Consider the following 13,606-nt stretch of genomic DNA (forward strand, 5'->3'; position numbering starts at 1 on the left):
TAAGATGAGCTTATAGTCTGCCTCCATTCTGCATTGAATTAACTGTTGATTCCTTCACTACTCTTTAGATCATATTGAAAATTATGGTGGAGATTGTTGAACCCAACTGTATTATAAAATCACATTTATACACAGTATAAATTTTAAGCAAAAATCTAATACTGTTAACAAACTTATTTTCACTGATACCTTATTTAGCATTTAGCGCTTTCTAGACCACTTCACAGCGATTTAATTTCGCTATTTTCACATTTACTTGATGTATTTAAAAAGGGCAGATCCAAATTTTATATATTTTCGCGACGATTTATATTGGCGTTATTTTTCTACAGGTCTGTAAAAGTCACGAAAATTAGATGGTTTACAGTATTTTTATTTTGTGTCTGAAGTTTGCTAAATAAAATCCGAATTTGACCAAAATAGGTTAGAAATTTTGTATATTCATCCTGGTCTTGTTATAAAGATTGTCTGTTCAGATACTGATACTGAAAGATAAAATGGCCGTGTTGAAATACTTCAATCCATTGAACAGAGGTTGATATCCAACTTCTTCTTATAAACAGCTATGCTTGATTGTGAGGTGAGCTATTCATCAAGCTATACCTAATAATAATGAACTTTGTGTGACAGATATATTGTCTGGCTAAGGAATGAGTCCAGCTTTTATACTTACATATGAATAATTCATTCAACCTTGAAACCTGATTCTCAAATCAATTTAAAAGGCAATTCTGTATCCCAGATACTGATACTGTACTTAGCTTGGAACTATTTTATCAGATTTTTTAATATTTTGAATTCTTAATTTAATAGTGTAGGTTGCCTTTCAAAATCTCAGTTTTGATTGTGTTATAGAGTTCAAATGAAATGGTATTTGTAAAAAAAATCTTTTCAGACATTTTTACATCAATTTTAGTTTTATGTAGTAATTAAACCATTTTTTAAAACGTTTATGCCACTGGCCTTCTTCAGTTTCTTTATTATTTTTCTAACCTACAATGTAGACAAGTCACTTTCACAATCATTACTTAATACATTCAATTCTCAATACAGTCTGAATAATTGTGAAAGTGACAATTCTACCATGTAGGTTAGAAGGATAAAAAAGAAATTGAAGAATGTCAGTGGCTAAAACGTCTTAAAGATTGGTTTGATGATGTGTTCCCTATTGGAATTTCTAAACAAAAATATCAGTTTAGACAATCTTTTTTTTTCATTTTTAGATGAGGGCAGAAATGCAGTTGATTCATTTGATGGAATGGCTAAGTTGTTGTCTCTTTTGAAGTCAAAGATAAAGAGTGAAGAGGAAGGAGCAGACAGACTCCGTACCATAGCTTGTGGATTTCTTCTGAATCTTACAAATACACATGGTAAAATCACCTAATACTTCAATGATCCCTACATAAGACATTATCTAAAGTAGATAATTGCTTAACTACAGGCTTGTAGGGGCCGATGCTGAAGATAAACTTTCTGACTTTACCTAACACATCTTATATATACTGTGATAATCATAATTCCTTCCATGTGTGTGTCCGATACTATCCCTTTTTTATTGCTTGTTAGTTTTCTACAACTGTAAATTCAGAAATTTTTGCGTGTCTTCATTATTACGATTGTTGACCAATGAACACAATTGCGAAAATTATAATTACAATTTCTGGAAATGCAGCATACAAATAATGCTAATGACATTTAAAATGTGAGTATTTATTTTGTGAAACCTATCCTGTAGCAATTTTGTCAATAATAAAAATCTTGAAAAATTTTTGGAATAATACAGTATGTTTTCTGCTTTTTGGTCAGGTTGTTGTCTCTTTGACACATTCCCTATTTCCATTCTCAATTCCATTTCATCTTCATCTCTTTGATATTGTCTTGTTGCGCTGCTGGGCATTAAACACCAACAATTGATCAATCATCAACAGTTGAACAGGGTTGACACTGACTTAGCTGCCATGAGGTTTAATGAAAGTGGTCAGTATAACTTGTTAAAATGGAAAAAAATTGTTAGTCCTGAATGGTAACTTAGAACCATGGTAAAGCAAGTCTAGCTTTGAATGAAAGTTTTACATTTATCAAATAAGTAGTTTATACATATGTTCTGTATAATTTATTTCCACGTATATAAAAAGTGTCTACTTCTAGTACCGTATCTAGTATTTCCTGTAAAGTTTAATGTACTGAATCCTTAATTACAGAGTCTGCAGACTTTGCTTAATTTGAACATGACCCCGTCACCTATAATACAAGGATATACATGTCATCCAGTATAAATAGTATACATTCTATTTCTGATTGATATACTTACATACTGATATAGTTAGTTAACAGGATTATGGAAAACTTGCTGAACTCATCTAATTCATGAATCAGGGGGAAAAAATGTCGGACCAACACAAAAAACATGAAAATATATATATTTTTTGGTAGATTTACAATATAAAAAAAAAAGTAAACAATACAAATCCTGAACACCTTGATTACAATATTTGAATAGATCATAGACAGAATCCTCTCACCTTTGTACACTCAAAGGAAACTGTAAAACTAGAATTTGACCTTTGAAAATGATATTTCTACTGCTAAATGTTGTTTTTTTATTTTGTTTTGGGGTTTCCTGCTTCCTGTCTCACATATATCTTTGTAGATGCATAATATACGGATTGATTGGTTGTTTTATGCTTAATATCTCAAGACAAATATTTTATGCATTTATGTATGGAACTCTAGTGGTATGCAAGTACTTTGAATAGTTCCTAGGCTACTTACAATAAATAAGAATTTGGAAATTTTTTATTTACATTTTGAACATTGAAGATCAGCAACAAACATAATGAGTTAGCTGAAATATAAAACACGTGTTAAAATGGTCTGGCCTAATGATCTTCAATAATACATTCAAGAACTGACAGAATAGTATACCAATATGTACTACTAAGCATTTACATCACTTCTGATCAGAATATATTAACTGCATAGTACTTTGAATTTATCATACATTCACCAGTAATGTGCCTACAGCAATTCTTTGTCCTATAGTTCTTTGCAGAAAATAAATTATTTTTAATTCTCTGTAAAATAGCCAGGAATTAGTTTCAGTTAATAGTTCTATAGATGTTTAAATCAGACATTATTAAAAAAAAATTGACTTTATTTGACCCTTTTACTGTTTTTATTCACAGTTTCTAAAAGCAAAATGCACATTAAGTGTACCGATGAGTACTTAAGCAACTAGTAAACACATTTGAAGTAACAGTAGACTAATTACTCATTAAAGTATAAATTAGTCCCAGTATTAGTTATATAAATAATCAGAGACCAAAATAGTTACATTATTAAAATTACTAAAGTTCAATATGATACAATAAATAATGCATAAAAATTGTAAAAGGTATTCACATTTTGGGACATGATCTTCTAGAATTGCATATAGCCATATGATCCTGATATATATAGAAATAGATAAATAGATATAGTTAGATATATTATACTTCACGTTAAAATGCCAGATTTTGATTGGCTAATACGAGGGAGACAATTTACTCTATCCCATGGCTGAGCGGGAGACAATTTTTTTGAATGTCACCCTCTTGTGCAGACCAATCAAAAATCAATAGTTTAAAGGATAACAAATTGAATTTAAATCAAATAATTAAAGACAACTCTCAAGTTCCAAGTTTTGGCTCAGAACTTTTTCATAGGCTCAAAATAATAATATAAAAAACCTTGCTAAACTTATGTTGATTTTTTTAACATTGTTATGTACGTGACGTCATAGTAAAATACTTTAAATTTAAAATTCAACAGTAAAAGACAATATTGATAGGACATTCAGTATAATAAATTAAATAACACATAGCTGAGAGGGTGATAGAGCAGATTGGTACCCCTCGAAAAAAGCATTGTCAACCTTGGCTTCACCTCGGTTGACAATGTTTTCTTTGGGTAACAATCTGCTCTATCACCCTCTCAGCTATGTGTTATTTATATAATATCACGTGCAAAAGTTTAATTTCGAGTTTTTGTTTGATATCATATCATAGATAAAAAAAAAGATAATGTTCATCATCATGTACCTGTAACCTGTATAAGAATGATTTTTTTGTGGGTAGAATCAGTCAGTGTAATTGGTCTTCCTATTGAATCCCTAGTTTCACTTTTGCGGCTGACATTCTTTTTGATAATTGAACACGCTGAGCACATGCACAGGCATCTTTAACTGGGGGTGAAATGATGAGTCCCATGCATATGGTTTAATGAACTTGAATTATTGTCATGCAAGTCAATAATGTATCAGTGATTTTTTGGGGCTTTAATATTTTGACAAAATTGATTATGAATAATTATTGCAATTCTTTTCCTGTTAATATTTTCAAAGCAAATAATATTACTGTTAGTGTTTGAATAATAATATTGTCAAAATCTTATTTTATGTCCCTTTAAGTAATAGTTATCATTGGGTATCCAGACATGAAAGAAGGAAAACAATTAAGTGTATTGATGTATTAGATTAATTTAAAAACAGTGTTCATCAGAATGGTGTTCCAGAACAGAATAAAACGAAAAGTTTATCTAAAAGAAAAACAAACATCTTATCAGAACCTCCTAGTCTGTTGATGTTCATCTTAGACCAAATTTGCCTCTAAAATGAAACTGCTACAATAATCAAGAGGATTTTTTTTAACAAAAAAAATCTAAGAATAAACAGGAGAAAATTTCTGTTGCTTAGACATGATACATCTTTATTTTTTAGAAAGTCTTCAAGAAAGAGCTTTAGAAGAAGGAGTATTAGACATGTTAGAACAATATATATCCTACCACCTATCTGATAGAGCCTTATGTAACATGGTTCTCCTCACAGTCAGCAGCTTTGCTGATTCAGGTAAGATTAGCTTTGTGTAACATTAGTCTCCTCACAGTCAGCAGCTTTGCTGATTCAGGTAAGATTAGCTTTCTGGAACATTAGTCTCCTCACAGTTAGCAGCTTTGCTGATTCAGGTAAGATTAGCTTTGTGTAACATTAGTCTCCTCACAGTTAGCAGCTTTGCCGATTCAGATAAGATTAGCTTTGTGGAACATTAGTCTCCTCACAGTCAGCAGCTTTGCTGATTCGGGTAAGATTAGCTTTCTGTAACATTAGTCTCCTCACAGTTAGCAGCTTTGCTGATTCAGGTTAGAATAACTTTGTGTAACATCTGTAACATTCTGACAGTCTGTTGATTTGCCAATTCAGGTAATACTAGATCTGTGTCACATAGGTGTCCTCAAAATCAGTAGCGATCCTGTTTCATTTACAGTTAGTTTTATGTAACAGGGTTCTCCTCACATTCAGTAGCTTATATTATCATATGCTCTATATAAATCAATATAGCATGGTTCTCTTCAGTAGGTTTGGTGATTATTGGAAAGTTTGCTCAGTTAACCGTGGTTCTCCTCAGTAGCTTTACTGATTCAGGCAAATTTTGCTCTATGTAGCATGGATCTCTTCTATAGCTTTGCTGATTCACGCAAGGTTTGTTCTATATAACATGGTTCACTTCAGTAGGTTTGGTGATTATGGGAAAGTTTGCTCAGTAAACCATGGAACTCCATAGTAGATTCAGGCAAGGTTTGTTCTATATAACATGATTTTGATCAGGGAATGTTTGCTCTATATAGCACGATTCTCCTCAGTAGCTTGCTGATTCAGGTTAGGTTTGTTTAATGTATCTTAACATTGTTCTCCTCATTAACTATCTTTGTTGTGGTTATGTAAAGTTAAAACAGATATCATTATAGGAGATTTACTGATTCAAGTGAGGTTAGTTTTAGATATCATAACATGGTTTTCTTACTGTTAGTAGCTATGATTTATCATGTAAGGTTTAATATTCTTCTCAGTTGCTGATTCTGGTAAATTAACCTTTGTTGAAATATATTTCTCCCCAGTTAGTAGCTTGGCTCTTTATCATTCTGGTTAAGTTAACTCAGTGTATAGTTTTGTGCACTTTCTGTTGCATTACTGGTACAGGTTAGATTAGCTCTGTGTAAAATTCCAGTCAGTTTACAGATTGCTTGTCCACATGAGATTTTTCTTAGCTCTGCTTATCCTGATTCTCGCTGCCAGTAGGTTTGCTAATTAAAGTAAGTTTAGCTGTGCAACAGGATACTGTCAGTAACTTTGCTCAGTCAGACAAGTAAACTGTCTAGAAAGCTTTAAAGCAAAGTCTACAATATTTGCAAAGTAATTACTCATGCTGATGTTTCTTTTTTGTGACGGAAGAATTCTTTTCAGTCTCTTAATAGATGCAAAAAGGAAGTTAAGCAGATTGCTTTCATCTACAAAAAATAGTTGAAGATGATACAATCAAATCATGCTTCTGACATGCATAGTCCTCCTGTTTGATAACTGTGAATTATTTTTGAATGTAAAGGGTAATTTTTCATTATAAAAAGAAAATGATAAGATTATAAGATTTAATCTGGTAAATGGATGAAAAGAAGTGATAAATGTTTTCCTTGAAGTACACCTTTTGGGTGCTTTGAAAGATAGCTTGTTTTTATCTTTTGGTGAATTTTTTCTTCGAAAAAAAGATGTAGTGGAAACAGCATTGTAAACATTACATTAAATAAATGACTTTGAAAATAAAAATTGACAGGTGCCTATATATATGCTGATATCCACATAAGCTTTTCAAACAGACCCATAATGCTCGTCTGACATTGTCATAGCTTACAGTTGTAGGGTGAATTAAAGATTCCTAGGCTTTTGTTGTCTTAACTTGTGCAATAAAATTGTCTCAAGAATCCAAATTGAAACATATGCCTAATAAAGTTACAGAATCAGTGACCATTTTCAACAAAACAGTACAAAATTAAAATTGATAATTCTGCATGCCAACTTTCAAAAGTCCTTCATTGTTAAAAGCACTAATAAAAAAGTAAATCGTATGAGATATATGAAATAATAATGACTGTTGGAATCAAATGAGGAAAAAATAATTTTGAAAAAAATTGAAAACAACACTTTATAAATTGCATGCGTATGAACAGCATTTCTGGATTTACATTCATCAAGAATGCTTAAAGCCGAATATTTGAAAGCCAAGGATGTATACGGTAAGAGCCGTTAGCTCTTGATACTATAATGTAATTTTCTTGCTTTGGTACTTTTTATTTTTCATTTGATTCATTTGAATTGTACAAGACACCAACATCTGGTAATTAGGTTGGTCACTTGCTGTACATAAAGCATTTTTAAAAAGATGCAAGTCCTATTACCGATATTTGTTTGCCAAATTTTCTGTATTAGCGCAAAGAAATTTTGACAGACCAGGATGCAGTTGATACATTTAAGATATAAGATTCAATTGTCTACTTTTCAACCATTAATAACACAGATATTTTAACTTCCAGTAATGATTTTACATCTTGAGAGCTGTTATGTTTTCAAGATGTGCATATTAATGGTTCAGAGATGTTTTATTGACCAATCATTGGTTATCTTCATACGTTTTTTGAAAATTCAATTTATTATATTTTTGAAGACATATGGTGATACTTGTGTTCAATGATTAAAGTGATGCAATATCTGTGTAAATAACAGAAGGAAGATGTTCACTTGCTGTAGAGAGGAATTTTTTATTCTGTTATTTCCTGTTTCTAAAGTACTTTTATTCTGTTTCAAGTGTAATATATGTTCATTAAATTTATGATAATGCTAAAATAATAGAATTTGTTTGTCACAATAATCTGTAAGCGCTCCTAAACTTTTAACTTGATTTCAATAAAACATAATAGTGTTTGTCGAAAGATGCTTTATTATAATAATGCAATCATATATAGTTATACCAAACATGGTATCAATAAGCTACAATGATGAAGCACCTGAACCCTGATGTGGGTAATAATAAAAGTAATAAGAAGAAAAAAAAGAAAAAATCAATTACATAATAAAATGTGGCTGGAACATGCTCTCTTGCTTAATACCACATGTTAACTAAAACCCGGATGAAGTAACAAGGGGAAGCAATCTTGTACAAGGTGTTATCAATTAGGTAGAATGAGAGTTACCTCCCATTGTACGTAATGATACCTAACTGCATTTTGCATCTCCTATTTTATTTTTTTAATCAATGAAAACATGGACTTGGCAATGTCTATATCCTACATATATTTTATTGAACAATACTTGTTTAATTATTTTTTAATTGATTGTTATTTGTTTGATATTCAGAACAAAAGTTATTTGGTAGTTCTGTAAATGTGACTCTTCAAAAATTATATGTTTGATAGTGTAAGAAATATTGTCTGGCTACAAGTCACAAGACCCCTTAAAAGGATATGTTTGGTAGTGTAAGAAATATTGTCTGGCTACAAGTCACAAGACCCCTTAAAAGGATATGTTTGGTAGTGTAAGAAATTTTGTCTGGCTACAAGTCACAAGACCCCTTAAAAGGATATGTTTGGTAGTGTAAGAAATATTGTCTGGCTACAAGTCACAAGACCCCTTAAAAGGATATGTTTGGTAGTGTAAGAAATATTGTCTGGCTACAAGTCACAAGACCCCTTAAAATGATATGTTTGGTAGTGTAAGAAATATTGTCTGGCTACAAGTCACAAGACCCCTTAAAAGGATATGTTTGGTAGTGTAAGAAATATTGTCTGGCTACAAGTCACAAGACCCCTTAAAAGGATATGTTTGGTAGTGTAAGAAATATTGTCTGGCTACAAGTCACAAGACCCCTTAAAAGGATATGTTTGGTAGTGTAAGAAATATTGTCTGGCTACAAGTCACAAGACCCCTTAAAAGGAAATGTTTGGTAGTGTAAGAAATATTGTCTGGCTACAAGTCACAAGACCCCTTAAAAGGATATGTTTGGTAGTGTAAGAAATATTGTCTGGCTACAATTCACAAGACCCCTTAAAAGGATATGTTTGGTAGTGTAAGAAATATTGTCTGGCTACAAGTCACATACAACCCCTTAAAAGGATATGTTTGGTAGTGTAAGAAATATTGTCTGGCTACAAGTCACAAGACCCCCTTTAAAATGTAATGTAAATAGATTGAAGGTCCCCATTCTGACTAGATGATGCTGTATATATTGTATACATACTGTACATCATGGAGAACATACCTTCATGATGGATCTTAGTATCATCTTACTGCTGGATATATGAGAAAAGTCCAGGTGACCATATTTATCTATATCCCAGTCAACCAGTGCAGGTCTATGAGTTACTGTCAAAGATTACTAGTACTCAGGCCATTGAAATTGTCCATATTTGTTTACCTAGGAAGTATATTCATAGCCTAACATGTAGTCTTTAGTTTGACAAATTTTGGTTACAAGTTCTTTAATTTGTCTTGATACTACTCATGACATCATGTTTATAAATCTTCTATTTTTTTTCTTGCAGACTTCAGTAGAGACAGACTGGTAAAGTCTAACCTGTGTAATACTATTGTCAACCTGTTACAGTCTGATAATGATGGAGCTCATACTGATACTATACTAGATATGTTGATCAACATGTCAGAATGGGGTAAGTATATCTTTGATCTGACTGCTTTTAGGAATTTCATTGACATGAATCGTATTTACTTCATGTTTTGGTTCAGCTCTGGAATCGGTGGGTTTCAGTTAACAAAGTGTTGCTTTATTGCCAGTGCAGTGTAAATTATTAAAATACTTTTATTGCATTGAAATTCAATAGTCACAGTGAAGTCATTGTATAACTTTTATTGCATTGAAATTCAATAGTCACAGTGAAGTCATTGTATAACTTTTATTGCATTGAAATTCAATAGTCACAGTGAAGTCATTGTATAACTTTTATTGTATTGAAATTCAATAGTCACAGTGAAGTCATTGTATAACTTTTATTGCATTGAAATTCAATAGTCACAGTGAAGTCATTGTATAACTTTTATTGCATTGAAATTCAATAGTCACAGTGAAGTCATTGTATAACTTTTATTGCATTGAAATTCAATAGTCACAGTGAAGTCATTGTATAACTTTTATTGTATTGAAATTCAATAGTCACAGTGAAGTCATTGTATAAATTTTATTGTATTGAAATTCAATAGTCACAGTGAAGTCATTGTATAAATTTTATTGTATTGAAATTCAATAGTCACAGGGAAGTCATTGTATAACTTTTATGATGATTAAGTGCTAAACATGCTATCTTGGTCAACTGTCTATTTGAAAAGATTGTGCATTGCCCTCTTGATGTCTCTGTCTATTCTTGTTGTTGGGTTGCTGTTTAATTAATGTATACCCCAAATCTCCCTTTTTAGCTCAGTTAGCCCAATGGGCCAAGTGAGCTTTTCTCATCACTTGCCGTTCCTTGTCCGTCGTCGTCATCATCATTGTCCATTAACTTTTACAAAAATCTTCTCCTCTGAATCTGCTGGGCCAAATTTAACAAAACTCGGCCACAATCATCATTGGGGTATCTAGTTTAAAAAATGTGTCTGATGACCCCGCTTGCCAACCAAGATGGCAGACATGGCTAAAAATAGAACATAGGGGTAAAATGCAAGTTTTGTCTATTATTTTGAAAACTGTTGTAATTATAAATAGAGAAAATCTGACAGGGCAAAAATGTTTAGAATGTTGAGCTCTTCCAATTGTGTATATACGTCAAAACTGTCAGACGACTTTTTATAGGAGTTATTGCCCTTAAATGACAAATTTTATCATTTTTGCCTTTTATCTTGAAAACTGTTATATAGAGAGATAAACGTTAAAATGCAAAAATGATCAGCAAAACAAGTTCTACAAATAAGTCTGCATGGTTGAAATCGTCAGTCGACTCCTTATTTGAGTTATTGCCCTTTGATTACGATTTTTACCAATTGTTTGTGTTTTTGCCTTATATCTTAAAATTATAATAGATAGATAGAAAATTAAATAAGCAAAAATGATCAGCAAGACAAGATCTTCAACTAAGACAACTTGAGGAAATCATCCGACGACTCCTGATTGGAGTTATTGCCCTTTAATGACAATTTTTACCATTTTTTAGGTGTTATGTATGATAAAAATTATAATAGATAAATACACACTTTAAATCAAATTTAGAGCCTCTAGTATTTACATGTGAAACTGCATTCTCATGACCCAGATTTCCAGTTTCAATTAATTGGGAACGTAATAGCTTAAAGTTTTGGTTTAAGCTAGTTAGTGGTCTAAGTACACATATTCGTTATGAAGTGAACTGTTTAATATAAATGCCAACCAGATTTTTTGGTTCACTGAACATGGAAATGTAAAAGTTTAAGCAGGGCATGGGGTCCTATGGACACATATTCTTGCTTAGGAATTCCTTGAAAAGCTTAGGAACATGGTATGATTAACTTGAATGATTAGTTGATGATTAACTTGTGCTTTTGTATCTGTAAATTCTTTGAAAAGGACAGAAGGACTTACTTGATTTGATACTAATAAAAAATGTTTTAACCTTCAAAAAAATTGCTTTGTCATTTCAGATGAGATCAAGGACTTGTTGGCAGAGACAAATTTAAGCAATCACTTGATCAGGATTATCCAATCAAAGACTGGCAAATTAGACACTGAAAGTCAACAGACAATCAAAATGGCATCTGATTTGCTAGTTCTTTTGCTCACTGGTGGTAAATATCTTGGAAATATTGATACAATTTTAAACTTTCATTTTGTATTATTTATCTGTTCTTTTAGTGTTGTTTATAAATATTACAGAGTTCCACGCAAACTGGTAAGGTTCCTTTACCCATAGATGCATGGGTTTATACATCTATGCTTTACCTCTCCAGAAAACAATGTGAGAGATTTTTCTCTGCCATACCTCTCCAGAAAACAATGTGAGAGATTTTTCTCTGCCTTACTTTTTCCAGAAAACAATGTGAGAGAGTTTTCTCAAGGAACTTTATTTAGTCAATTGAATCATTGCATCTGTTGTAGTTTAGACAGTAAGAGTACATGAAGAATAATCTTAAAAAGATGGTATAGAGGCAGATAATTGTAGAATTCAAAATCAATTTTCATGATAGAATGTCATGCAATGCCGAAATCATCATATCCTCTAGCTATCTGTAATTTTGTTTAATGCTGTTTCATATACTTTTGTAAAATTATAAGGCCATCAGTTATATTGTTGAAGGAAATTAAAGTTCCCAGAATAAATCACTGAGGTATTGCAAACAATTGACTAACTTTATCACATATCCAGAGATTGCGTTTTGATTGCCAATTGGTAAATGACTTGAACAATAAAATTGAGAATGGAAATGGGGAATGTGTCAAAGAAACAACAACCCGACCATAGAGCAGACAACAGCTGAAGGCCACTAATAGGTCTTCAATGCAGCGAGAAACTCCGGCACCTGGAGGCGTCCTTCAGCCGGCCCCTAAACAAAAATGTATACTAGTTCAGTGTTCTCCCCAGGCCCTTAAAGGACCGCGGGCCCGCGATGTATAATTTTTTACCGTGGTGGTATCGTTCTTACCGCGATGTATAATTTTTCTCCGTGGTGCTAAAATTTTCAGTTAAAAAATCGAAAATCGTTAAAGTTTTAAACGACTTGTTAAATCTTTTCCGTGTGGTATAAAATTACAGGTGAAATTTGACCAGTACAAACCAGTTCAACACGGATTGTTTACACCATGTGATCGATTTACCTTTATGAGGTTAACCTTTGTAGAATGGATTTAATCGATGTAATTAACACTTGTTACATGATTCCTTTGTGTTTTAATTTAGAGATCATAACTTTATGATCAAAGATAACTATTTTAAGGCTTCACTCACCACCTGACAAGTCGGCAAATACTTTGTACACAAACCAAATACTTTGTACACAAACCGTGTTGACCCGATAGTTGTACACACAACGGTACATATTTTGTACATTATAAAGTTAGCTCAATACTTATATTATAGTTTTATATGTCTCTGATTAAACCATGGCCAAAATCTTTATTTATGATATAGTTCTTGCATGATATTCCGTTTTCAAACTGTCAACAAGTAATTCAAAGGGGAAGGATCACATGACCCAGTTAGTTCACGTAGAATATTCAAGATTATTTACAATTAACTGTAATCTATTCTATTTTATAAATAAAATGCATGACTGTACCTTCAAACTGGATATCTTTATCCATATGATCATTAATGAATAACAGAAGTGATCTTGCAAATTTAATCCATAAGCACATGTTAAATCTATTTATATCTACTTCCTGTCATTTAGGCGGGAAAATAGGGAGACTTTGTTGTTGACATTGAATATGGTTACTTAAAGATCTATAGACCTAAGATAAATTTATAGATTTAGGAATTCTTTCTAAATGGATCATGACAAATAAAGATTTAGATTTCAGTGCAGTATTAATTCTGTATCTATGTTTGATTATCACCAAAGACAAGAAAGGTTAATATTTACATAAACATGAAATATGGCAAAATGTTTTAAAATTTATGAAAAATTTCTTTTATTAAAATTTAAGGTAGAAATTGGTTCAAATTATAACACAATTTTGTTCTTGTTAATTTTATATCTCCTTATGACAGGAATCCTTTCACATACAACAACTTTCTATCTAGAAACTAGAAAGTTTTTTTAAATTGA

General features: G+C 31.8%; 1 protein-coding gene across 2 annotated transcripts in view; it reads left to right on the top strand.

The window, feature by feature from the left end:
• Positions 1 to 13,606, top strand: part of LOC127708373 (rap1 GTPase-GDP dissociation stimulator 1-B-like) — a 65,621-nt gene that overhangs the window by 29,462 nt on the left and 22,553 nt on the right. For both annotated transcript variants that reach the window (XM_052213235.1, XM_052213237.1), the window contains exons 5-8: positions 1,224 to 1,370; positions 4,757 to 4,885; positions 9,403 to 9,528; positions 11,483 to 11,626. In XM_052213235.1, the coding sequence (XP_052069195.1) occupies positions 1,224 to 1,370; positions 4,757 to 4,885; positions 9,403 to 9,528; positions 11,483 to 11,626 (546 nt within the window). The remainder of the gene's footprint in view (positions 1 to 1,223; positions 1,371 to 4,756; positions 4,886 to 9,402; positions 9,529 to 11,482; positions 11,627 to 13,606) is intronic.

This window comes from Mytilus californianus, unplaced genomic scaffold (genome assembly GCF_021869535.1).
Source record: "Mytilus californianus isolate M0D057914Y unplaced genomic scaffold, xbMytCali1.0.p SCAF_7, whole genome shotgun sequence".
Taxonomy (NCBI): Eukaryota; Metazoa; Mollusca; class Bivalvia; order Mytilida; family Mytilidae; genus Mytilus; species Mytilus californianus.